This window comes from Spodoptera frugiperda, chromosome 12, assembly GCF_023101765.2.
Source record: "Spodoptera frugiperda isolate SF20-4 chromosome 12, AGI-APGP_CSIRO_Sfru_2.0, whole genome shotgun sequence".
Taxonomy (NCBI): domain Eukaryota; kingdom Metazoa; phylum Arthropoda; class Insecta; order Lepidoptera; family Noctuidae; genus Spodoptera; species Spodoptera frugiperda.
In genome coordinates, this window is record NC_064223.1 from 4,584,594 (window position 1) to 4,611,467 (window position 26,874).

At 35.2% G+C, this 26,874-nt stretch overlaps 1 protein-coding gene across 1 annotated transcript; it reads left to right on the forward strand.

The window, feature by feature from the left end:
- LOC118262760 (homeobox protein B-H2) lies at nucleotides 1–26,607 on the forward strand. The gene is made up of 4 exons (XM_035574355.2): nucleotides 1–671; nucleotides 16,107–16,335; nucleotides 24,860–25,084; nucleotides 25,268–26,607. The coding sequence occupies exons 1-4, from the start codon at nucleotides 533–535 to the stop codon at nucleotides 25,512–25,514; spliced, it is 840 nt and encodes a 279-aa protein (XP_035430248.1). The 5' UTR covers nucleotides 1–532; the 3' UTR covers nucleotides 25,515–26,607.
- Nucleotides 26,608–26,874: the final 267 nt, after the last annotated feature.

Consider the following 26,874-nt stretch of genomic DNA (forward strand, 5'->3'; position numbering starts at 1 on the left):
AGTCGAGCCGAGCCCGCCGCGCGCGACGTACACACCGCCACGCCGCGCCCGCGCATATCACTCGCGATCACCGACGCGCGATACACGTCCGCTGTGTTGCTGTTCACCGCTCGGCAATTCGCAGTAAACTTTATTTCGTGGGAACTATAAGTGTGCAAACTTTGTTGCTCTTTGCCTGATAACTGTTTATATGGATTTTAATTGCAATAAATAAAATAAACTTTAAAAACATTTGAGAAGAAAAGTGAAAAATAATATTAATATCTTTACTTAACGGAGTTTTGGAAGCACTTGACTTTATTGCAAGGAGATTAGAACTTAGTGCGCCGGCGATGCGAGTTCGGAAACACTTGAGTTGGTAAAGTGTTAATATAGAAGAAATAGTTTCGCAAATAATTTGGGAGTGTGATGTCGTTGTGAGTGCGGCGAGCTGGGGGCCATCGAGCTGTGCGTGGGGCGGGGGTGGCGAGCGCTGGATGCGGTAGGGGCGGCGAGCGGCGGCGGCGCGGGCCCCGCCGGCGGCGCGCTGGCGATGACGGTGCAGCGCGACGAGCGCGACGCGCGCGCGCCCCGCACGCGCTTCATGATCACCGATATACTGGACGCGCCCCCCAGGGACCTCAGCGCGCACAGGGACTCCGACTCCGACAGGTCCGCCACTGACTCACCAGGTACGTTACACACTTCTATTAGCAAAGATAGCGACGACTGTGTCAGGTATCATGCCTCAGTGGGAAGCATGTGCTGGGAGCACGTGCATCCCAGATTGATTTCAGTGTCAGTATTTTAGATTGATCTAAATCAAGAATCAGAATGCAACATGTGAATATTTAATGGCCCTTGAATAGACTAGGCTTGACAGGCTTCATGATAAGTCTGGAGTAATCTTACTTGTATCTTAGATAATATTCCCTTTTGTGCAATAACTTTTATTGCGTTATTTTTGAGTTCAGTATGTTTTTGCTAGCATTTGACTGAGAGATTATTATAGTCCAAGTAGATACTGATTGTAATTAAAAAAACCGTATGACGCAAAACTTGCAATTAGTAGAACTTATCGCGATAATGTTAGGTTTCAAAATAAGGAAAAATTATAACATACACTTTATCTAAAACTTACGCATATAAATGAATATACAAAAAACTAATATTTTATTACGCCAAAATTTGTATAGCTACGAAGAAAAAAAATGGCTACGGGAAGATGGGTCATTACTAATTTCGCCTACGGGAGTGCTACGTCGTAGCATTAAAGAAAAGACATCAACGACAATGCACTTATTATTTCATATTTTCCCGAGACGGATTTTAAACGTTTTCTTCCAAGTCCGTAATAGTAGCGCGGTACTTATTATGAAAGAGGCACGGTATTATAATTTGATCTAGTTCGATTGCTGGGAACCGCGATAAAGTGGCGCGTACAGTGTACAGTCACGCGACGATGCGACCCAGGGTGTCTATTAAGGAGTCTACCTCGAAACGATTGTGATAAACACGTTAACTTATGTAATGCACTTACGTGTTAAATGTGCTTTGAGTGACGGCTCGCCGTTCACAGGCTTTTTTAACGTTCCCGAGTGTACAATTCAATCATTTGCCTACTTTATTATGCATACGAAAGTGCCTCGGTGATTTTTTTAAATAATGCGTGTCTTGTATCGGAGATTGTGCACTTTATGGAATATCTTGATAATTTTATGTATGTAATTTACATAAGTAATGAGTTAGGAATTACATTTAGTCAACATTGTAATTAACATTAGGGAAACCCTTCTTTTAAATTGTGCAGTACTTTACCTTTATAGAATACGTTTGCATATATGTTTTGATTTTAACTATTATATCTGCATTGTCTTAAGTTATTTTTAATTGACGCATAATGTAATGAAAAATTACTGAATTTTCTGTTACAAATTAATATTTTGAGAACCATTTTCTATAACTTTCCGATATGCAAATATATTACAAGTTATGAATAATAAAGTTTTGTATAAATCTGTATTTGGTGTGGGTTTAACGAGATATATTTTGTCCCGCCCACAGACCAAATACTGCTTAAATAAAGTAGGTTAAACCAAATAGGTGCGACCGAACATTACTCTTGTGTTAGACATCTTAATTTGGTTGCAATGTACTCCTATAAATTCATCATCAATTATTGTTGGACCTTATAATAACTGTACATGATTTCTGTTTATTAAATCTAAATAAATATTATTGTTATTTAGAAGAAAGAATTTTAGCAAATTAATAAATGATTTAAAAGTTTTCGGTAATACCAAGAAGTCTAAAATTGTACCTGATATTGGTATAGCGATATTCAGACACAGAACTTATTTTTTTACAAAAAAAAGTAAGTTTAAAGTGGGATAAAAATACATTTAATATGTGGCTCTGCCTATTTCTTCATGCATATAACGTATCACGAAATTAGTGCCAGGCTCTCATATACTGGGTACTCTAAGATTTATACCGTATATAGACATAGATTTATGTTATATATGACACCTAAAAGTATACCAACGTATTTATTTAAGGCAAATGTTTTGTCACCGTCACGGTACAGCGCGCAGCCTACTACAGTTTTGGTTTAAAATTGCTACAAGTAATATGAAACCTAAAAGTAACACATATTAGTGTTCATTATGCAATGATAGACTTCCGACTTTAGGTGTAAGTTTAGTAATATTATTGATGAAAATGCATACTGACTGTATGTGGATATACTGTATAGGTACTTGATGTATAAAAAAATATCCTACTATAATTTTAATGTATGTAAAATCGCTCGTATTATGTATGCGCGTCATGTCCGCGCCAAAATGCAGATATATCTAAAGGTTTCTAATTATTAAACATCCGTTTAACAAATCGTTGTAGTAATAAAACTCCAAATATATGCTTTATTACATCGATAAAGGCTTTACGATGTTATTTTTCGACCTTGTTGGGTCAAACGTCACACAGGTGCATGCGAGAAGGAGATTGACGCGGGGGCGAGGGGATGCAACTTGATCCGAACATTTATGTCACTTGATACACACGCTTAATACAAATTAAACCCTATTCTTCATTAATTTAAAGTGCATATTGTGTTGAGGCGGATTTTCTTTAAAATACACTAAGTGTGGTGCCGGTATCACAGTACGTGTGACCTCTTCCGATGTCCGCTGTTTGACCGACTGTCACAAATCTCTTGTGACTACCATTTTATATTGTTTTGATTTAATTTTGATTATCAGTTCTTTTTGATACACTGGGTGGGGTTGGGATTAAAGAATGAAATGTAATATATTTATGGGATAGTGAAAAGAATAATAGAGCTCTACTACTGTTTTACTGAGCGGAAAAAATGTTTCAATGATCTACAATCTAGATAGGTGTAATAGATAGAACACATTTAATATTTTAAATAAAACGCTGAGGATATACTTTAATATAGATATTAAAAGTAATAAAAAATAAGTTAGTCGAAAATTAACTTAGATATTTAGAGCAAGGAAAAAGGAGTTTGGCTTTTATATATATAGGTACTTAATTTTATAATTAAAATAAAACTATTATCTTTCAACGCATTCTTATATTAAAATATATAACCCACCTAATTAAAGAAATGAGCTATAAAAATACAATAAAAGATATTAAATTATACACGGCAGAGCTTCAAACAAAACTTCACCAAATCACGTGCAAAAATAATAATTAAAAACCAGATTATATATATAATATAATTATTTTATTATACATATACGAATATATACAAAATAATACAATGGCGGACCATAAAATAAAATATTCCGTAAAGTTTATGTGTATTCCTAATTAGAACTTTAACTATTCAAAGTTTTTTTACGACTAAACGAAGGCTTATTAGCAAACATTATTTAATTAAGTGTTCTTAAGAGTTATTACCGTATAATTAATTTAAAGTTTTTTTTTTCTAAAGGTGACTTGCAAAAAATCGCGGTCTATAACGCGGAACCGAAGTCATGCCTATAATTATCATAATTTGTTCTTAAGTGATCTTTAGGTCTAGGAAGTCTTTGATATCGATAAGTGAATGTGCGTAGAAATAACTAGTCAACAGTTATTTCAATGAACTTACTTAATAAGAATAAAAACATATTTTATTTTACCTCGATAGACCAGCTGTGTAAAAATTTTTTAAAGAGCGGCGCTCTTGTTTTGTTTCTCTTCTTTATTTAAATATCTGTCAAAAACATGAAAATAGATCGATCAAAAAAGTATTTATGTTTCAATTTAAAACAATGAAACGTGGCCGTAACAAACTGTTTAAAAGCAAAACTTTATCAAAACGTTTCGATCACAAAACTGTTATAACATTGGAAAGTTACATTCAATAAACTAGTGGCCACTTAAGACGTCGTATTAAGGGCACTGCATATGATTATTATAATTTATTAATTTAAAGTTCCGACCGTGTAATCCCAGCTTCATTATAATTCCTCATTAATGTATAATGCGACTCGGCTCAAACTAATTAATGTACACCAAGACAAATGCTTGTTATCAAGATTTTATATTTACAACATGCATTATTTGCATAAAATCTGTACGGATAGCATTAAATTAAAATTTCGTCTATCTTATTTTTCAAACAGCTAATAAAATCGAGTCGATATTACTAGTATAGTCGCTTACATCATTCCATTAGATACCACGACCATCGCAATCTCCTTAACGATTTTTAATCACATTACGAGCTGTTAGAAAGTTCAATAAAAATAAATTAATAAAACAACACATTTAAAATAAGTAATGTTTGAGTTTAGATCGCATTATCCCATCGACGATTTAATAGTCAAGCGGCTAAACTCGAAGCGTTAAATAAATTAAATAATAAAATGTATAATGGGTTGCGATAAATACAACCCGTTCCTAACACTCGGTTTCGAGATAAGTAAGCCCTTATAAAACGGACCAAATTAATCCTGGCTCAAAGGACTCGTTGTCACACGGGGAAAAAGAAAAAAACTGACGTCATAATCAGCTTTTGTCAAATGTCAAGCTACGTTCGCTTTTTAAATTTTTAAATAGCTCACCGAAATCCAACAGATCTGTATGAGCTCGGTACAGTCGAGTACAACCATGTTTTATGTATTTATTTTCGTACGTCCCTCAATTTGTTTTCATACTTACCACTTATGCCACGTAACGACACCCCATGCTTATTATATTTCTTAACGTATACGTTATCTCACGAATTTACCTCCCAATTACTGTATTTAACATCCGTTGGAGGCAATTAAACGTTTCATGCAACTGTAAATACAAAACCTCTGGCATCGTAATTTGAAAAAACCCACTTACCAAGAAAATTAAAAAACACAACGTTTACAGCAATTAGTGACCATACAAGCCAAGACGATTTAACAAAGTAATTAATATATGAGTAGTAATGAGGTATTCAGTCGCACGGCCATATCGAATGCATCGTTTGTAGTGCCTACAAAGGAAAATCTGCATTGATACAAACATATTAATATTGTTGCATATTCGAATCTGCTGCACAAATATCGTGTTTTCCTTGACATTAGTAAATGAGTGTCTTACCTGAACTGGGCGAGCAAAGCGATTAGTTTTCATTGCAAAACTTATTTATTATCATTGATCACGTGAACTGAGCGCTGCTAAATATCTTACAATGGTTTATTTCCTGCCATTAGTAGTGTTGAACCACATTTTCGCGCATAACAAATAGCAAGTTGTTTTATGTTTAACAGGTGTTTAATTCCCACCCAGTTTAGTTAGTCACGGTTATATGAAAATAATTCAATTAATTGTTGAACAATTTGTCGTTGGCTGTACTTGTAGTGCACAAGATGCCACTGGATCGACTCGTCACTCCAAACGTCAAGCGAGCCTAACCTCGAGTCCGCACCATCGCATCGCTAAGCTGCTTAACATACCTTCATTGAAATGATAAGCAAATACAATTCTTATCGACACAACTATAAAGTCTAAATTGATTTAAGACGTTCAATATAACGTGACTTTTGGCATCGCGATAAGGATGAGATGAAGGTGACGATTCTTTCATCGAGTTGATAACATCAGAAGTTTTTATTGTGACAATAAATAGATTATATTATATCAATGATATAAATAGGGTCAGTTTGAGTTCTCATAATACGGCTGCTATTGGCTTTGTGTCACATCTGACAAGCGATGCGAGCTGTGAAATTGGGTTCGATTTAAAATATAAAGGTTCGTCTCAAGACTTTGTGATTACTTTTTTTTTTGTATTTTCAAAGGGGATTATTTAAAGTTTGTTTAGTTGTAGTTATGTTACAACTGTCAACCTTTAACTTTGATATGTTTAATAAGAAACTTTATACGTTTTTAATAAGCTTGTTTGTCTAACTATGATGACTTAAAAAAAACAAAAAAAAAACTGTCAGTAACATACTTAGTTGTGATATGTCACAACTATGATCCGAGAACTGCCTAGCCTAAGCTTATATTGGGTCATCAAGATACAGGCTGTATCTAGTTTGGGGCATATGGATACCTCGACCGCTCTTGTACTTATTCTAACATTCCTTAATTCCATGTCTGCATGTGATGTAACATGTGTGTGTGCAAATTAAATTAAAAAAATAAAAAACTATAAGTATGTGTATATACTTATAGGTGTGTGTAGACTCGCTAATAGATTATGAAACTCACCGGAGTGTTAAGTAGTAGAAATTATACCGCGATAATCTTAAACAGACAGTGACTAATATTTATTTTTCTAGATGTTAAGATTTCGCTTTAATTTACAACTGTAGGCACTCAGCCACACTTTATGTATGTTCACTTAGTCATATTTTAATTTTAAAACGTTTTATTAAGGATCATTATTTATTAACATAAAAATATAAAGTATTTAGTTAGGAAATATATTCGTTAAATAGCTTGTTAGCTATGTGACGAATGATAATTATAATAATGACCAATTTAGGCAATGTAACACGTTGACAATCGAACAATTGTTTTGGTAGTTCCATATTAAACCGCTGCACATACAATTAACTGCATAGAATGCCCAAATCGGATGGTTAAATTTAACCTTATCAGATATGGTAACCGGAAAAAGAACAATATTAAACATTTTCAACTAAATTAGAGAATCGAATATCAGACAAAACAACGACAATTGTAAAAACCTGGCTACATATAAAGAACACAACATTCATAAAATCAAGCTCGACTAATACTAAAGATTTGAGCCCTTTAGCAATCTTAGAGGTAGATATCACCGATTGCTTATCGAACCTTATCTCAATGGTACTTAGGTACATTATTAACATGGCATGCAGACGTAACTTGTGTGAACACACCGTGTAATGGGGTCTCTACGTCCACTTGAACGGTAGCTAGAAAAGCTATCGGAAAATGCATAATTTTTCATCCGATTTCACATCGACAGGACCGAATATATCGAGAAACGATACCACTTTGATATCTCGATATTTCATATTCGATACATTTGATATCGATATGATTTTTATGATGAAACGTTACGTCCCTATTTTCAGAGTTTAGTTGGATGTTTAATCATATTTTTGTATCGACTTTCGCCTCAATTGATTCGGTCTTATAGATTAGAAATTTAAGGGATTAGGAACGAATTTAAGAAACTTAACATATCATACATTATTTTAAATTCAATTGTATAATTAATATAGAAATAGAGACTGAAATTGAGACAAAAGTCTAGCTTTTAGACTAATAAATAAAACTGGAGTGTCTGTTTGTAATATTTATACGCTTTTACAATTTTTGTTCGTCTGTCTGCCTGTCTGTTCCGGCTAACCTCTGAAATGGCTGAACGGATTTTAACGGGACTTTCATTGGCAGGTACCTGATGCATTAAGTAGTAACTTAGGCTACTTTATGAAGTCACAACGTTCCTAAACCACCCAGGCGAACATCAGCTGGTTAAAACTAAGATTGGATTTCACAATTCCGTGTATGCTCACTAGCTTCTCAATTATACGAGTACCTAAGCTAATACCTTTCTTTAACAGGGAAAAAATATTAAAATGCATGTTGTAAGCGAACAATTACATTAATCACAATTGCACGTAATTGGTTCTAGCGCAAAATCACCGCATTGTTAACCAGCGTGTATTGACTTACGTGAACGATTAAATTAACCTACCTTATACGTTAACTGTTAAGTCTGTACGGGGTTTACGTTCCTAGTTTGCGTTTTGATCTCATTAAGATTGTTTTAATATTGTCTTATTTATTTGCGATGGTTTTGTAGCTACAGAAACTCTATGTTAACTATTGCACGTTTATTAAGATAAATCAACTAGAAATACAGAAATACGAACGCATATTCTTAATTTACTTAATAAATTAGAAATTTAAGTATCATTTAAGTCGTCTCACTATTTTACCTTACTTGACGTGATTTATTGGAAGCTTCGGTGACGAATTTCTATCGATATTTTCCATTAAAATGTTAAATAATATTCACATTTCCTGAAAAGTTAAACTGTAAGTTTGCTCAATATGGAACAGTTGACGTTCTAAGTATGATATAACTTAAGTATTTAGTAGTTACTTAACCTGTACTGTTTACTTCCATGGCATATGATTTTGCTTGCTCTTTAAACGAAGAAGAAAGATTTTGCGACTTACCCACCGTACACCGAATGTATCACGCATTTCACGAACTTATTCTTAAAGCTAGATACAATTATGGTATAGTAGCAGAATACTATGTATATTTAAACTTCTTTAACAACCTTTTCTGTTAACATTACCATCAGTGTACAGCCTCCGGAAATAATACAGAACTGGCAATTGCTTCAGACCAGTTCTGGTAAACGTTTTACACAGTAACTGTAGATACTCGGAGACTGTCCAGTAGTAATTCTAAGATACACTAAAACTGTAGGTATTAGTGTGTTGCGGCTTAACTGTATTGACAGGAAAATGAGAAGCTCTTACTTTGTATATTATAATAATGTTAGTGATACAGACCATAAACGGAAAGCCGGAAATTTCCATATAGTTTGTTTAATATTTGTTGATTTACTAATGAACAAAATATTACAAAAATACATAATGAGAATATATTGTGGTAATGTGCCAAAACGTGACCTTTTTCAATTTAATGATTATCAGTCCTTATACCGATGGTCAAATTAATTTCCAGTGAATGCATACTTCATGCGCTTAGATCCACGTTTCGCTGTATGACAACCTCCTTTCGAAAAAGGAAACCGTATACCAGATTTGCAGTTGTCTACATCAGTAAGACAAAAAGAAAAACGTTTTTATTGCTGAAAGCTGAGTGATGTTGAGCATGGGTTGTGTGTATGATTGCACGTGTTATGCCACAGTCGTGACATAACGCATGCGCGGTGCATTGTGCAGCGTCTGCGCCCGCGCCGCTCACACGCCGCGCTGCCTCGCTCGCCCATTGTGCATCAATTCATTAAGAGTTAGCTTACAATTAGGAGAGGTAGCGATCTTCTAATTGTCACTATTGTTTCGTTAGTTTAACATTATAATACCTGTAACATTATAATAAAAGGCATTTATATTTTGTTAAAATAAAAAAAATACCGGTGGCCACCATCGAGTTAGATCAGAAACTTTCTGTGGCTTTTGTTAAATTGTCATGAATACCTGTTTTATAGGAAGTAAGTACGTCATATTGTAAATGCAACAACGTATTTTAATGAAGAATAATTTTCATATTATAAACGTAGCGATATTCGCTACCGCGCATCGTGTGTCCGCGCCATTATTCTTGCATCGCCGCTCTGGAAAGCAAGCGTTGCTGTAATTAGGCAAATTGTATAAACGGCATATAGTCTATTATTTAGTTGCTTACTACCGGTTTAGATTTTAATTGCCATTAGATTAGATATTTATTACAATGCAAGCCAACAGACGTTCTATCTTTACGTAATACTATCCAAAATAAATATTTCGAAACGGCTCTCGTACCTTCTATACGTAATTTGATTAATTATGTTTCCTTTGTTTTAAAGTTTACATAAAGAATGTCGTTAATACACAAGGAGGTTATCTAAGCCGTGATTAAAGACAAAGATTTGATATAAGTTCTTGTTACTGCCGTAACTGTTATTAATGTTTGATTCACGTCCCTACAGAGCAATGAATAGAGAATAATTCCCACTAATCGGACAATTATATTAATTACATCGTTAAGAGTGGGAGTACCTATATAGTGATTAAAACAATCTATTGTTAAATGAATTTCCTATAGGGTATTATTCATAATTAAATGGCTGACAGGCCTATAAATCTACGTTGTTTTATCTAGGTTAAGTCATCATTGTATTGTGATCGATGTCCTATTCAGTTGTTGGCGATTTTTCCATTTGTACCCCGAATAGATAAATTTAATGGCGATCTGATGATAAACAACAATGTTTCATGATCATCAAAGTTATTTAATTTGAATAATGTTTGTAATTTATTGCTTCATAGCGCTGAGTGCCCTTGTCACTGTTTGTTGCCTTTACTTGTTATCTTTCAAAGAAACGGCTGAATATTTTACGCCCACTGTAAAGTGTAAGCGACATTTTAGGCGCCAGCTTTTATTTGCTACACCCGTTTAAGGCATCGTTTTATCGCTCTCTATCGAGTAACGCTCTACTCCTATTTAGAATGTTATTGCTTAGCAGTTAGCACTTATATCTCAAGGTTTATTACCTTAGCAGTTTAGTTTAGTAGTCACAAGTATGACTGCGGATCAAAAGTCAGTCTTTTTGGGTACGAGTCTACAATTTTCAGCTTTAAGTATATGAAAATAAGGCTATACTATTGTATAGTAGCACAACACATCACATCATAAGTTGCCACTGCTGACAAAAGGCCTCTTCTCACACGGAGAAGGTTCAAGCATTAATCACCACGCTTGCTCAATGCGGGTTGGCGATTTCAAACTTATAAAAATAAATTATAAGCCCAGGTTTCCTCGTAACATTTTCCTTCACCGTTTGTCAGTGGTGTCTAAAAAATGTATGGAATATGGTATATGGAAAACAGATAGTAGCCGATTTTTAAACCTACTGAATACGCTTATACTTTATATTTGGTCCAAATCGGTAAAGCCGTTTCGGAAGAGTACGGTAACTAACATTGTGACATGGAAATTTTATACATTAGAAGATTAAAGTTATATTACGTACATAAAAGTGAGTGTTGCATGTCTTACACTCAGATGTTCTTATCTTAGTCTGTAACACTAATTTATCTAGACTGTCATTGAAATTCAACGTCTGTGGACACACCTGCCTGAATATAGTTAATTATACCAATTCAATTATAATTACTTTCATATTAAATTAATATGATCGCGTTTTTAATTTTAATTAAAAGAGTTTATATTCAATCAGATAATTTAATTGAATATTTTTGTTATCTAGTGTTATTATATTAGGAGAAATTCTAACGAGAATAAAATCGATATTTTAACAACAGTGTTGAGTGCAGAAAAACCAATTTTATTACCTTACACGTTACGGTCGAATTTTAATTGGACACGAAACAACGAGTTCTAATTAACACCCAATAAAGCTTTTACGTGTCGGTTACATTTGACATGTTAGTACTAACTAGTAACTACAACGGCCTTCGCTATTCGATTTTTTTAAATCGAGCTATCGATACAAATAATCGAATAATTAAAACTTGTTTGAAACCAATCGCGCGGACTTAACTAACTTAATATTCAATTAGCGAATGAACTTGTGTACATGGATACGTACAAACAACGACACCTCTACTTTCCAATGGAAAATGATCTTTCACGGTATGCAATATCTATGTAATGGCAGATCATTTTATACTGGTCCTTTGAAGTCTGATTGTCCTCTGAGAGTACTTGCCGGGACAGACAGATTGACGAGGCCGTTTAGTGTTGGCCACACATTGGCCCAACATAATAAAACGTTGGTTGTAATCCGCTATCCATTGCCGTTTAAGTAAAGACAACAGCAATTTTCTGCCATACAAAGCCATCAATGGACGTCGCTCAAGCTGTTGAGTGGCGCGTGTAGGCTGTAGGGGCAACATAGCTCATAATTTCAATTATAAACCCATTAGCGAGCTCCTACGCATATTGTTTTATATTTAACAGAGGTCGAACCAGTGATTATTTTGTTCACGACAAAAAACACAATTACACTCAGTTATTGAACGGGTTTGTTTTAGCGGACTCTAATGTGATATTAAACAAAGTCAAGTTAATAAAACCTATGATTTGTAGGGCAAAAAGCATTATTTCGATGTATAATTCGAAAGCCGTAGGAGACAAACTGTAAATAGCCCTTCTATTGAAATTATATAAGAGTGTTTCATAAAGGGCACTTTTAACCGTCAACTTACATAACGCGCCTACGTGATCAAATAGTCGTAACCAACCGACGTGACGTCTATGAGAAACATTTAGCTAATCAAGACATTATTAAAATTATCAACTCACAATTTATATCGCTATGCCACAGCACGGAATTCCCCGTAGATTAATTCAATCGTAGGTAATATAGATCGCCACAATCGAGTACCATTCGACCATTCGATACAGTATTCAATGATCTCGGTGTATAATCGATAAGCTAGTGTTGCGACACGGTTGACTCGGATCGTGTGTCCGTGCTCTGCCTTTGAGCCAAGTGAACCATTTAGCTTTTGCGTCACATCATCGTTCCGATTTCTCAATTAGGCGATTGAAATGTTCGTTGTATCGAGAGCACATTCAATTCGACACCTCTACTATGATGTGTTGTTTGAACTAGGGATGATTCTGGCACTGTACAAATATTACTTTAACGTACGTCGCAGTAGTAGGTACCTTAATACTTTGCGTAATTTAAGTTACAAAACGGAGAAGAAAATCGTAATAAAAAAACAGATTTGCAATAAATTCGATACAAATAATCGATTCCGAGGTTCGAGATTCCGATTTAACTTCGAGCGTAATTTTTATACCTCCCGAAACTATGCGAATTATTGCACAACAATATATGAAGGAAAATTGCAAATACCTAATAGTGTATCGTCGCGTATTGGTCGGGGTATTTATAAGCTTCAGCAGTAGATAAGGGCAGTAGATTAATGTAGGCATTGCATTGTACATTACCGTGTATTAATGATAATAATTTTCACGGTCGAGTAAGTGCAGTCGGCAGTTGGACCTTATTATAATAAATTAACGGCGGTGTACCCTAATGGCCTGTACATAATTATACTCAATATTACAAATGGCTAAAGGGTCGTTGGTAAAAAATCAGCTCCGACTTCCAACGAGCAATTTATATCCAAGGTTGTTTATTACGGAAAACGTTTATGTGTAAACATTTTAAACCGCTTGTAATTGAAAATAATGTTGTTTTTTGATCCGCAAATTGATTGTGTTGCAATTACCTGAATCATAAACTAAATATATCGTAAGTAATTGACGTTTTCTTTTGTTTGTTTAACGTGTAAAGGGTTATTTTTAAAAACTTTAACAACTTCTTCTGTCAATATGATGCAAAAAGCATTACTTCTGTGATTTTTCCAAACACATTAGGATTTCAGTAAAAAATATACCTATACGATTGAACGCTCTGCATGTTACGAATAGTATGCATTCCGAGACATATTTAGAAAAGTATAATACACACACACAACGTCTCGCCTTTTATCCCCGAATTTTTGTGTAAGTATAATACTTATATACTAAATAATAATTATTAAGTCATATTCGATCATCTAGATTCATGGAAAAAATTAAACAATGGAAATGTTTCTAGTGAAATTAGTAATATAGTTCCGCAAGGTGGTAACATTTCGAAATAACTATTCGTATTATTCAAAAGTCATATTTAAAAATATAATAAAACCAATTTTTCCTGTACTGTGATTTGAAAATTCTGTATATTGTAGGTACCTACGTGACAATTATTTACAAATATTCTATAAATACATAGGATTAAGCAATATTATGGAGGCTATAATATCTCTGACCTAACTAGGTAATACAATATTCGTATAAGTTACAAAGTAAATCAGACATTAACCTATTTATGGCCAAAATTATAAAAAAAATTACCAATTTTAAAAGATCTGGATCAATTATTGTTGCAGTCCATACAACTTATGTCGAAATAAAATTGATCTAAATTCACAGATTTTAGATTGAGATCGGTTGTTAAATTCACCCGATACATATGTACATATGTACATTATACATACATATTCAGTTATCATATCTATCGACAGAGCTCTTATAGGTACTCACAATATCGGATACTAAACGTAAACGTGCCGGTTTGCGTTAGCTGGCTCCGTAACGCGTACATGGGTGGCAAGCCGCAACGGCCGCAACCACAACCGCCGGTCGACTGCGCTAATTCCTTGCGCATTATACACTTAATCCTTTGTCTCGTCACCGTGTTTAACACGTATTATATTATGTCGACTTAAGGACGTTATCGCCTTACAATAAGTAGCTTTTCTTTTGTTATTTAGGTCACGAAAATATTTACCTACTCGTTTAGTTTGTGTTTACTTAGGTACTTCAAAGTGTAATGCTTATTGAGGGTCGATTTTTGAAATACGTCAACTATTTTTAAACTCTCTTTTTGTCGTAGCTCTTAAAGATTCAGGGTTTTTTTATATAACTGCTGATGATTTAAATATTAGACCAAAAACACATTTCCTTAACAACGATTTCTCATAGAATTTAGACTGCAACCGATGTCATAAAACCTCGGAGAAACTACTACATATTAGTTTGATCACAACAAGTAAACTTACTTATTGACTTGAACGACTTAACAGTCATATAGTAAAATCCTTACCAATCGGACGAGCCGCTCTTCAATAAAATCTTAATTCACAAACTTTTTATGAGCCATATAACACTAAGCAAAGGAAACATCGTCTATAAATATTTACCGGGAACCGCGAATTTATACGCCATAAAACGTCCATTTAATATTACATAATGAAATCTTTTCGGCACTTTATAACTTTTATTGGACGGTGATTTAAAACGTTTGTTTAGGATTTAAAACGTTCGGCCTAATACAGCGACACACGAAAGGCGTGGTGAAACGTTTTTGAGCAAGTTTTTTTTTATTATTGTTCTGAGATGGAGAATAGACATTTTTTTGAGTGGGAGAAATTATTCAATGACTTCTCCCGATTTGGGTGAGGCGAGAGTGAGTGTCAGACTCTTGCTGACTAAAAACATCCCGTCCCTCTCCATTCCTGCTTTGATTCGGAAGTCTGGAACAAGATCGGGATATAATACAATATGATACAAACTTAAGATCTGTTTTTGAAAACTTGCTTATTTTTTCGTTCTCTTCATTAAAAAGATCGTCTACGTGTATCATGGGTTACGAAATTATTTATCTTATTCTATTAAAAAAGCTATTGTAACACAATCACGTGTTAGTACAAGATGTTGTTGTCTCTATCATTAGTGCCTGAAAATTAACAAATAATAAATAAACTACTTTTAATATTTAAACTCCTGGTGTGACAAATCCCGAAGTTGTATGTTTGTAAAGCTAAAGGTCTGGAGGAAGCGGTCGAGGCCCACTGACCGCAAGAAGCCCTACACGGGGGAAGGTTTCTGTGGCGACTCGAGGACAAGCACTCTTTAATAAGAAACACGTTTCATGTGAGGTCGATGACTGAGACTGTTTTAAGGACTTTATTATCATCATATTTATGTTTTTAAACCTATTACAGATTTAACCCGGAGCTGCGGACTACCTAGCGGGTTTACCGGGGCTCGGGTAACGGGGTGGTTTTTAGTCAGTAAGAGTCTGACACTCCCTCTCGCCTTACCCAAGGCGGTAGAAGTCATTGGATGATTTTCCCCCCTAAAAAAAAGGATTTAGGAAATCAGATGAAAATGTTGGAAAAAAAGGGTTTTCACGTTATTAAAATATGTTCGTAATCCAAAAGTTCAAGATTTATACAGAATAGTGTGTTATATTCTATGTTTAGTGGTCTGGATCTCCGACTTTCGATTTAAGTGTCACCTAAAGAAAACCCTATATCCTTTAAAAGATACTAATTACTAACCAAACACTCTTCTTCAACAGGAGTAAAAGATGACTCAGACGACGTGTCAAGCAAGAGTTGCGGAGGAGACTCCTCAGGACTGGTCAAGAAGCAAAGGAAAGCGAGGACCGCCTTCACAGACCACCAGTTACAGACGTTAGAAAAGTCTTTCGAAAGACAGAAGTACCTGAGCGTCCAGGACCGAATGGAGCTCGCAGCGAAACTAGGACTAACAGATACACAGGTCAAAACCTGGTATCAAAATAGAAGGTTAGTACCACAAGACCAATACAAATTAATAGAAAGTCATTGTACGTATGTATGATTTAAACATGACTAATAATGTCAACTAAAATAGTTGTCATACCGTTGACTTTTCTATAAAATTTTCTGTCCTACTTGCGTTAATGCGCCTTATCTATGAGGGTTGTAGAACTTCCTAGGTAATTTTTAGCTCTTAACTCTTACAAAATCAGTGAGATGATCCCATTATCTTTATACTATTTTTACTTCTCAAGGTTTTGATGCAAAGATATAATCGATTTGTATACTTATTTTCAATACTTACAATTTTCCCACCAATGTTTACATTGAGCATAATTTACTCAAGTTTCATCTTATGACCGCCATGATAACTAAAGAGACGAGATTCCCTAACAGCTTTAGGTAAACGGTTTGTCCGTAACTTCAGCAATATTCCGATTAATTAGTTTAATAGAAGGAAATAATCTAAATAAATACGTTGTTATTTCATGCACTATCAAATTCCACGTACACTTGATTAATTTACTGACACCTAGCTATACAAAAACATGAGATTACCATTGTTTTCTTCAAAAGACTAGGAAAATTAGGTTTAATATCCTTATACAATTATAATTTGGTATTTCCAACAGTAGTAGATTGTATGGAGTTTACTTCACGTAATGCACGGCTTCTATGTCCAGGAGACGTGCACAACTGCACATATACCTATACATAGGTACAAACCTAGGTACATAGGTACCTACAATATAACACTCACTTTTCATTTGTTATATTATGAGTCTTATGTATTAGGAGATAGAGCATATTGCCATATGCTGGCCACAATATTTTATTCCAGGATATTTACTAAGGAACTAAAAAAACACACTCGGGAATCAAAACCGAAACATTTTCTTGCTTTTATTACTTTACCTTTATACTGGCTGAGACTATTATTTAATAAAGAAATTCAGTAAAAAGAAAGAGTTCTCTAGAGAGTCTCTCTAAAGAGCCTATTTAACATGCTAATCGCTGCAAATTTAAAGAATGAAACTTCTTGCTGGTGTCTGTGTTTCCTGCAAAATACAACTTGGGTGTCTTCAAGTCCCGAGTGAACAGGTTGCTCATAGGTAGCCGTGCTTCATCGTCAGTCACATCATCGCTTACCACCGATGGTATATGGCGTGATGGTCGCGAAACGCCATCCTTTTAAGTACAAAAAAACTACTTACCTATATGTATATAAAGGTATTTTTAAATACAATTTTTCGTATGTATCACGTGGATAATACAAATATGATATAGAGTACATCGAAGAAAACAATTAAAGAACCATTTAACTCACCACAGTGGATTTATTATTTCTTATGTTTGTGGTCCAAGTTACAGACGGAAGCGAACTATGTGCGGTGTATTTGTTGATAACTGTCTTCTTGGTAATAATCTTTAAATAAGTAGGATTTCTAAATAAAATAAATCTGATTTAAATATAATGTTTTTTTGAAAAATCTAACTAAGGAATAAGGTTTATTTTGTTGATTTTCTAACAATGTTCGTCGAATATTAATAATTTCTCAATTTTTACTAAAGCAAGAGAAAAAGTAAGGTCGTTGCTCAGTTTTATAACATAAAGTATTTTTTGTATCGACTTTATCAAATCGCCACATAATTTCGAATTAAAACGTAGCTTGTAACTTAGAACAAACACGAGCAGAGGTCGTGAGATAGTCGGCAATCTTCACAAGCCCTGCTGACTCAGCAAAACTGTCCACATATTACTACTGGCCGAAACTGGGACCAACCTTCTTTAATAACACATAAAGTAATTAAATACGAAATAATGAACGGCCCACATCTCACAGACAAGCGCGGATGCTTGCAATTTCAACATAGTCTTCATAACCAAGGATTAAAAATAAATTAAAAACGACAACCATTAAAATATTTTATTAACTCGTTTCCACCGTAACTTCGCAATAAAGTCATAAAAATTATATAACTTTATAAACAGAATTATAGCTTTAATTAATTCTGTTCTTGAACATCATTAAGATTCTAAGGTGCCATTATATTTTAGAAAAAAAAAAGAATACACTGGCAACAAAGGAGTTTTGTCGGCGACAGTACGGCGGCTATTTCAAAAACAAACGTTTGTAATTAGGGTCCAATCGCCGCCTCCGCTGGTTCCCTCACAAAAAGCTACGGTAGCTAATATAACAAACTGTACTAATTTTCTATTGATTGAATACCATCTTTGTAATCAAGATTGTGGAGTATTAAAACTACTGCCGTACTACTATTAATAGTGAATTCGTTTTTTAGATTTGTATTATGAAAGTTTTTGTCCTATGGAGCTAATAGTTTCTTGTACGTATACGCGTAAGTGCAGTTAGTTTCATTTTTTTTGTAAAATAATGAATAGGTACTTGTGTGGTCTAAAACAATTAAAAATTGCTACTTAATTGACAAAAGGTGCTATTCCCAGCTAATTTTATGATAGCAAATATGACAGTGAGCCCTGCGCAGGCGCCGCACAGTGCGTCCACGCCCCCGCCGCCGTGTCTGCACCTTTTTGTAGCACTTTTTGTTGATTTTCTATAATTTCGGTTAAACTAATGTTTGGGCTTCGATTTTTCGGTTCGTGAAAGGGTGTGAAATCGGAGTTAATTGAAAGATGTAATGGCCTTTGTGTTCAGTCACTTTCCTATACTTTTTATATCGGTACACTCAAATAGATTAGTGGCACTACCTACTAATAACAGGCACCGATTTTCTGGTCCCCGGATACAGAATAAATTATACTAATACGTATATGAATTATTTTTGAACAATGGTCACTTCTAATTTGGAAAAACACAAAGCTTTTTAATAACGAACCAAAGTGAAACAATTAATTTTAATTACCTATTTACAAGACACGCCGTTTGCTTTTTGCTTAATTATAAATAATTACACAGCTACATAGCTTCTTGCCTACTTGCTTAGTGATTTTCTACAAACTATTTAAATGAAAAACATTAACATTTTGATTATTTGCCGCGATCACTTTTAATTGGTATCAGATACTATGTTTCACAAATGCGCCATTTTCGTAATTAGATAGTGGGTGGTTCGTTTAGAAATGGATTGTAGTTTTCGCTATTAGATGAGCAATTTGTAGTGTCGTTAAGTGGATGTGAGCTTGATATGAGTGTAATTGTGTCTCACCTGGCGACATTCCCACGAGTCAGGTGTAAGAACGACCCCGCAGAATTACCGACAACTACCATAATGTAATGCTATTCAGAATACTTAGCCGACAATCACGAAGGACTTTTACGTTTAGCGAAAGAAAATCTAAATATAGGTTATTTAGCATTTGATTCTAAAACAGAATTGTAATAAAGATACAATAATATTTGCACATCGAAAAAGAACTTTCTTAACTAAGTATCAAATATCATTTCTAAGCAAATTGTGAAATTGGTACTTTCTGCTCTGATATTTGGTGTTAGTACCAGCGTGTGACCGTCGGCGCTGGCATCATCTGAAAGGCTGCAAGTCACTGGCGCGCCGGCGCCGCTCCACACTTCTTATTAATCATCACACCGCCGACAATCTGCCTCAGCACACACACCGGTGTGTGTTTACTTAATTGTTTTCAAATTGCTTCCTTATTTGGTGATGACTTCAATTTTTGTGGACTACTCAGGCTAATGTGATCGAAATGGAACGGAAGCGAAACTGTGTTTAGATTTACTGTCCAAAAATCTCAAAAAGTCGCAATTATTGATAAACTTCATACAACGTATTATTTTTGCTACTCGATGAACTGAATAACTCTCCTAACAGTCATGTTTTTAATCTCTAAAACACAAGTTAAAACTGAGCATTATCATCGGTTACAATGTAACCGATAGTTAAAAAATTACTAGAATAAAAACGGGTATAAAACCTCTATAGACCCTGTGGACTGATTCACAGGATGATTCACGAATAGTTATAGATAATATTACGAGTGATCGTGAATTCACAATAAGCGGAGGGCCGCGAACAAAATGTCGTTTATCGGCGTTTAGCCGTCGTAACGTATAATCCATCGCGATTACCTAATGACGTATTCTGTAATGATTCTCTACAACACCTACCTGTGCTCAGACTAGCTCCGTACCGTGACTGTGTTTGGTATTAAATGACAGTCGTAATGTGTAATGTTTCTTTTTTGTTTTTGTCTTCGAGGTATCAGTGTCGAGATTCTGCTATTATGTATTTACAATTTGAAGATCTATCAAACTTAACTTCAGTTAATGAAATCTGGCATTTCCCAAAAGCATTTTTAATGACCTCCAACACTCAAAAGATATTTAAATAATTTCAGCATCAATTCGAGATTTCTTTTTTCAAAAACTCTCTGTTGGATAATTTTCAATGACTAAGCTAACTGATGGTCCAACAAACCATTTTGTTTCCATTATGTTAACTGAAACGTGCGCGTAAATATGAATTTATGTTAGCGACTAAACGGTCACCGTTTCTCGTAAATTTGTATCATTTGTATAAATGCTGGCGATCATTCGAGCTACGTGCTGCAGCCTCGGTTCACACCACATGAAACAAGCGATGCTACTAACCACGAAATATTAAAACTTTCCTCAAATTCGTAGATTTCACTTAGTGTGTACCGTAACTAATGTTAGCCGAGTTTATGATATGATCGTAAAGGTTAATTTCAAGCACTTCAACGTTAGTTCTAAGTCTAATTGCAGTATTACGATTACAATTATTTAAAAGGAAGTTAAGTTTAATTCGTGATATAAAATCCCTACGATATAAGGCTCTAAAATGTATTACGATCGGATAAACTGGCAATGATGTAACGACAAAGAATGATTTCGACATCGTAAAACAATTTCCTACTAATCCACAATAGAAGTTATCCTACTCGGTGTCAATTCGAATCGAAGCTAAAGAATAGATTAGCAATAAGTCGTAAATTAAATCGAACAATCGAATCAGCGCGTGCTTTTGAAACAATAGATTGTTTAATCGATTGATCCTAGCATCCTAAACAGCGGCAGCTTTATTAAAATTCCGTACGTGTGCTTACACATCTCTAATGACATAATGCGCGGGTTCCGCGAGTCGTGTAGCTACCGAGAACCAGACTAATCGGTTAATGCGAACCCTTCTAAATTACATGGCAGAGACACGGGATTCGCAGCAAGGACGCTCCGGTCACCCGGCTTATCATTTAACCACTAATCATTATATTGCAAATGCCATTTCAGTTTTGGCCGGGTTTTAATAAGCGGATTGCGAGTGGGATTATTCGTTGTATAGCAATTTTGCAGTTCTAAGTCTGGCTCGTGATGCAATCTGATATTAGTGAACGTTCGAGTTGCAGGAAATGTTTTATTGTATACCTACCTAGTTGTTCATTAAAATAAGATTACGTGTTTTAGTTTTAGCAGACAAATTGCTACATTTGTTATTTCTTCAATTAAATATGGTTCATGTTTTTTGTGAGCGTCGCGGTAGTGAATAAGATCGTTGCATTATTTTATATCATTCAGATGACCTTTATAAATTATAGTTTGAATTATAGTCTTTGTATTCGACAGCTTAGGTATATTAAATGCTAAATTTCTACACGTATGTCATTTGGCAGACATTAGTAATAATTTATGGATCCTAGATTCTCGTCACGTCGTTGATATTTTCATAGGAGTTCGGTTAAAAAGTTTCGTCGTTTTATTTATGAAAATTTTATGCAAATTGATAGGTACTATGTCATGTATATTATTGAGAAGAATCTTATTTTTTTTCTTTGATAACTTTTTATAGGTCAGTGCTTGTATGATGACTTTGATAGTACCTATTGATGAATAATAAAAAGTAATTTTTATATTTTGTTGACAAAAGGAACATTGACTAAATAGGTAGTTACCTAAAGAATCGTTAAAGCATTGTTAAATAACAAACAAACAAACTGAAAAAACAAGTGGTATCGCTGTTTCCTCTCATTTAAATAAGTACCTATTCAATTTTGAATGTATTTTTTACATTAAACAAATACTTAATGGCACAAAAACTTGAAATGTAATGAAACGGACGTTATTACAATAAGAATAGATGGCTTTTTAATTTATAAATTACAATGTGATTTAATGCCTTAGTAGGCATCGACAATGCCTTAAGTGCCTATGTACCAACTGACTTAGGTAATGAGAAAATAATAAAAACACCCAATTTCTTTTAAAGTTACACATGAATTCATGTAAAACAACACTAAGTTCCCCTCAAAGTTTTAAACTTCGCCAAAATCTTTAAGGTAAGAAAAAATATTCGTGAAATACAGGCACGTATCATGTTCGCAACAATAAAGCTGGTTAAATTTCAAACAATTCCCATAAGCGCGCTCACACAGGCATGTTTCTGAAACTTTCTAAGCAGCGTATAAATAACGTTCGATAAAGCTCAAATTGGGCCCGAGACGTGAGCACCGTAAGAGCGTAAGCGACGCCAGCGCCGCCACTCGTACGATCGATGAAAGTGTTCTTTGTTTGCCGGATATACAAGCCGAATTCGCATCACGTCGCCGAAAAACGCAAACTGAGATAAACAACCTCCCCCCCGGAGAGGTCGTAAGCGAGATCGTTTTACCGGACAATTTTCGTCTTTAACAAGAGCTGTTAAGGCCCGTTTTTGGACAGGTCTCCTCGAACAACAATTGAATCAGTTCACGCAGCATCAAATCACTAAACCACTGGGCGGGGCGTACTCAGACTCCACCGGGGGACGGCGGAACAGGGACGGAGGAGAGTGGCTCTCGCCTCGCGCCTTCGAGTTAGACAGAGAGCAGCGTATTGTCTGTCGACAGGTCTCGACTTGAGATGCCAGTCCAAATTTAAGTGCGCTCCGAGAGCTTTTTGTTCGTAGCCCGCGGCGGCAATAAAAAGAATAGTGTCACTGAGCAGATTGCCCCTCATTCAGCACTTGACAATTAAATAAGTGCTCTCGAGTGACGTAAACTAAGAGCGAGCCGTCATAATAACATGATTAATGAGAGCACAGCTTTCTATCGATCATTTGTCAGCTACCGATAATTAAAGTGTAGCATTTAAATTAGGATCGAGTTTAATACGGCTTAAACTATTAATGTTCTATTTGAATCGAAAATGCTTTCATTGTGAGGCTGTATGTACCATTGTACCTACAACGCGTACATGAATTAATGACACTGATGGCAAAGAAATGAGGGTAGCAAAAAATATAAATTATGGAATGAATGACATGCAATAAAATATGGCCTCCCCCTCATTTGCATTTAATAAAATTAAATGATCCATTTATAGAAATTAATTAACGAGGTGGCCAGTGAAGCGTCTGGTTGTGCGAGGACGCGGTAACAATGGGCGCGCACTACGCTACTAATAATATCAATGATAATGCGACGAACGACTCCCTACGAATTAATAAAAACCTCACTCGACGACAATAACCAACCACTTCGGAACTAATCGAGTACCGACAACGGAATTAAATTAAATTTTAAAATGGGGATGCGTTTGTTTGTTTGGTGCGTGCGGAAAATAAATGCGAAATTATAGCACGTTTATTATTATTATTTGCAGCGGTGATTTCTATTCATAAAAATAATTTAATAGGCTCAAATGCCTACTACAAATTTTTAGTATCGGGTTATCGGAAGTAAATGAACTTAATGTGCAATTAGGTAACTAACAATGAAACCAAATATTTCGTGAAACTGTGTGATAAAACAAAATAAATGGTTTATATCGTTATATCAAAGTTTCCAGACAATTGTAGATATTTTCTTAAAAGTAAATTTCGTATCCAAGTCCTATAGAATTAACATCATCATTCTTTACAAGTACCATTAAAGTTTTTGCTAAATAGCATTGTGGGATAGAGCAGTTGTAAACTAAAGTAATAACCCTGAGTATTGTAGCGTAATTTATACGGGTTTACCCTTTCCCAACCGAATCAAATAAATCAAATTAAAGTACTCGACCACGCTCCGACGACTCCACTAGTGCCCAAGACGTTTTGTCAAATTTATTATTTTATTTACATTTTTTTTATTAGTTTTACCACTGTGGTATCTCTATTGTAGTCTCGAGAGCACTGTGACAAATTTGATGACGATTGGGGTCACAGCCCGTGATCTATGGCCGTAGGGTCCGTAAACGGCAGTTCACAGAATTTTAGACTCGATTTAAGTTTGTAATGTGACATAAATCGTTTCTCTGTACTTGTGGGATTCTCGTAACGATTTATTTCGATTCCAAATGGACTGTAAAGTTTTTTTATCAATCATACTTTGCGGTATTGTATTGCGTTTTTTATTCGTCCACTTTAATAGTTGTTATTATGTTCTTAGATTTCATTTTGGTCTTGTGAAGTTACAAATGGCAATTTTTTGTCTAGTGTCTGCATTCGTTAATTCTTATATGATTAAAAATAGAATGCACTACATACTTAAAAACACAAATACACAAGATACGTCAGTAAACCTCATTCATAACCTCCTTTTTTCTTTCATCAGGACAAAATGGAAACGGCAAACAGCGGTTGGGTTGGAACTGCTGGCTGAAGCGGGCAACTATGCAGCGTTCCAGCGGCTGTACGGCGGGTACTGGCCTGGAGTGCCGGCGTACCCAGCACAACCTGCGCCGGCAGCCGCTGACCTGTACTACAGGCAAGCTGCTGCAACCGCTGCAGCAGCTGCATCGGCCAGTGCTAACACGCTACAGAAGCCCTTGCCTTACCGGTGAGTTTGAAATAGATTTATTGATACTGTAATGTAGTATCTTTTTGGTATACTTACTCTACATTAACTGTGATATCAGATTCCTCAAATTAAAAGCCTCATTCGTCTTTAATAACGTTGTAACTAGTACTAAAACTATCTTAAGTTCTTCTGTCCTACAACATAGTCCTCCTTTGTCATCAGGTTATACCCCGGTGCGCCGTTAGGAGGCGTCCCACCCTTGGGATTGGGTTTGCCAGGACCATCGGCACACCTCGGCTCATTAGGTGCGCCGGCGCTGGGTGCGTTGGGCTACTACGCGCATGCGCGTCGAACACCTTCACCAGATCTCGATCCTGGTAGCCCTGCGCCCCCGCACCGCTCACCCCCCGACACTCCTGCAGACAGACGCTCCGACGATGAAGACGATGACGAGCCCATCCACGTGTAATGTGAACAAACCTACGACAAGTGAATAATTCCATCCAAAGTGATCTGACAATCAAAAACTAAAAGTGTTAAAGTAAAAAGTGATGAACTCTACATTCACGAGTGCTTTGGAAGTATATGGACAAGTCTGCCCACCACCCGGTCTGGTTGTGGTTCCTCTTGAGTCGGTTTTGCCGTTGCACTGTTGTTTTGCACGAGAATTTCTTGTTGGAGTATTACATTTCGAGTATTCTTTCCTTGGGACGGACGTTGCCTGTCCGAGATATGTGATATTATAAGCCCAGATTTGATATAAGGACGTGTAAAATATAATTGATGTCGTGTTAACTACTTATTGATAAATTAGTGATTAGACAATGCTTTGTAAGTTACAATAGAAAATAAATAGGCAGGAATTTGAACATTCCATTTATGATTAATTTATATTTAAGAAATGTTCCACAAGGTTTGCTTCGGTGTTGCATCTTCGTGATAAAGAAATATTATCCATTAAATTATTGATAATGTCATAGGATCTACGATTGCCTGCACGATCTCGACTCACTGTTGCATTCACGTTTTTCAATTGAGTTTTAGTAATATAATTTTTCAAGAAGATTTCATGCATAACTTGGGACAAACGTAACACGTTATGTTTCTTAAATTACAGTCAAAAACATACAGTCGTAACTTTAATGGAAATGAACCGAAATTGCAAATTATGATCATCAGTCAAGCAGTGACGTCACTAAGTGCATAAAAACAAACTTGGCAGTCGTTAGCGATAAACAAATGAATCTCATGTGAGTGATATTATTACGAGAGTAGGATGACAAGCCCTGGAGTGCAATGTACAGTATTTAATCTTTCGGAACAACGCCAGTCTACGAATTGTGCAAACATGCTGTATATTATAATATAAATATAACTATTCATATACGATGTATGTATTGTTAGTATTAAATACACAACTTAAAGTATTAAATGTATGTAATAAAATACCTAATGCTATATAGTAATAACACAGCGGTGTACTTAAGCAATCCGAGATGTGGCATTTTATGTCCCATAGATTTTGTGGTGTTTTGTAATTAAAATGTTGTCAATTAAAAATAGCTATTGTTTTTCTGTTTGTCACCTTCTCATTCATTATTATAGATGTTCGCTTTGCATTTGTTTACGACACGTTTATATTTGCCAGTAAACCAGTTTTATTTACGAAATTAAAGAAAAATATGCACTTTAACAATTGGTTTTAATAACATTTAAGAGCGTAACAAATATCTAATTTCAAAGCTAAAACTATTAACGCACGCAGTCAAACGTTTAAGAAACAATTGTCAATCGAGCAGAAACATGCAAATAGTTGATGTAAACAGAAG

What these genes read in the sequence shown, in the direction of transcription:
- LOC118262760 (XM_035574355.2), top strand. Translation starts at nt 533, where the DNA reads ATGACGGTGCAGCGCGACGAGCGCGACGCGCGCGCGCCCCGCACGCGC. An exon ending in GTCCGCCACTGACTCACCAG is followed by an intron (nt 672 to 16,106) that starts GTACGTTACACA and finishes CTTCTTCAACAG; the next exon opens with GAGTAAAAGATGACTCAGAC. An exon ending in CAGAAGCCCTTGCCTTACCG is followed by an intron (nt 25,085 to 25,267) that starts GTGAGTTTGAAA and finishes CTTTGTCATCAG; the next exon opens with GTTATACCCCGGTGCGCCGT.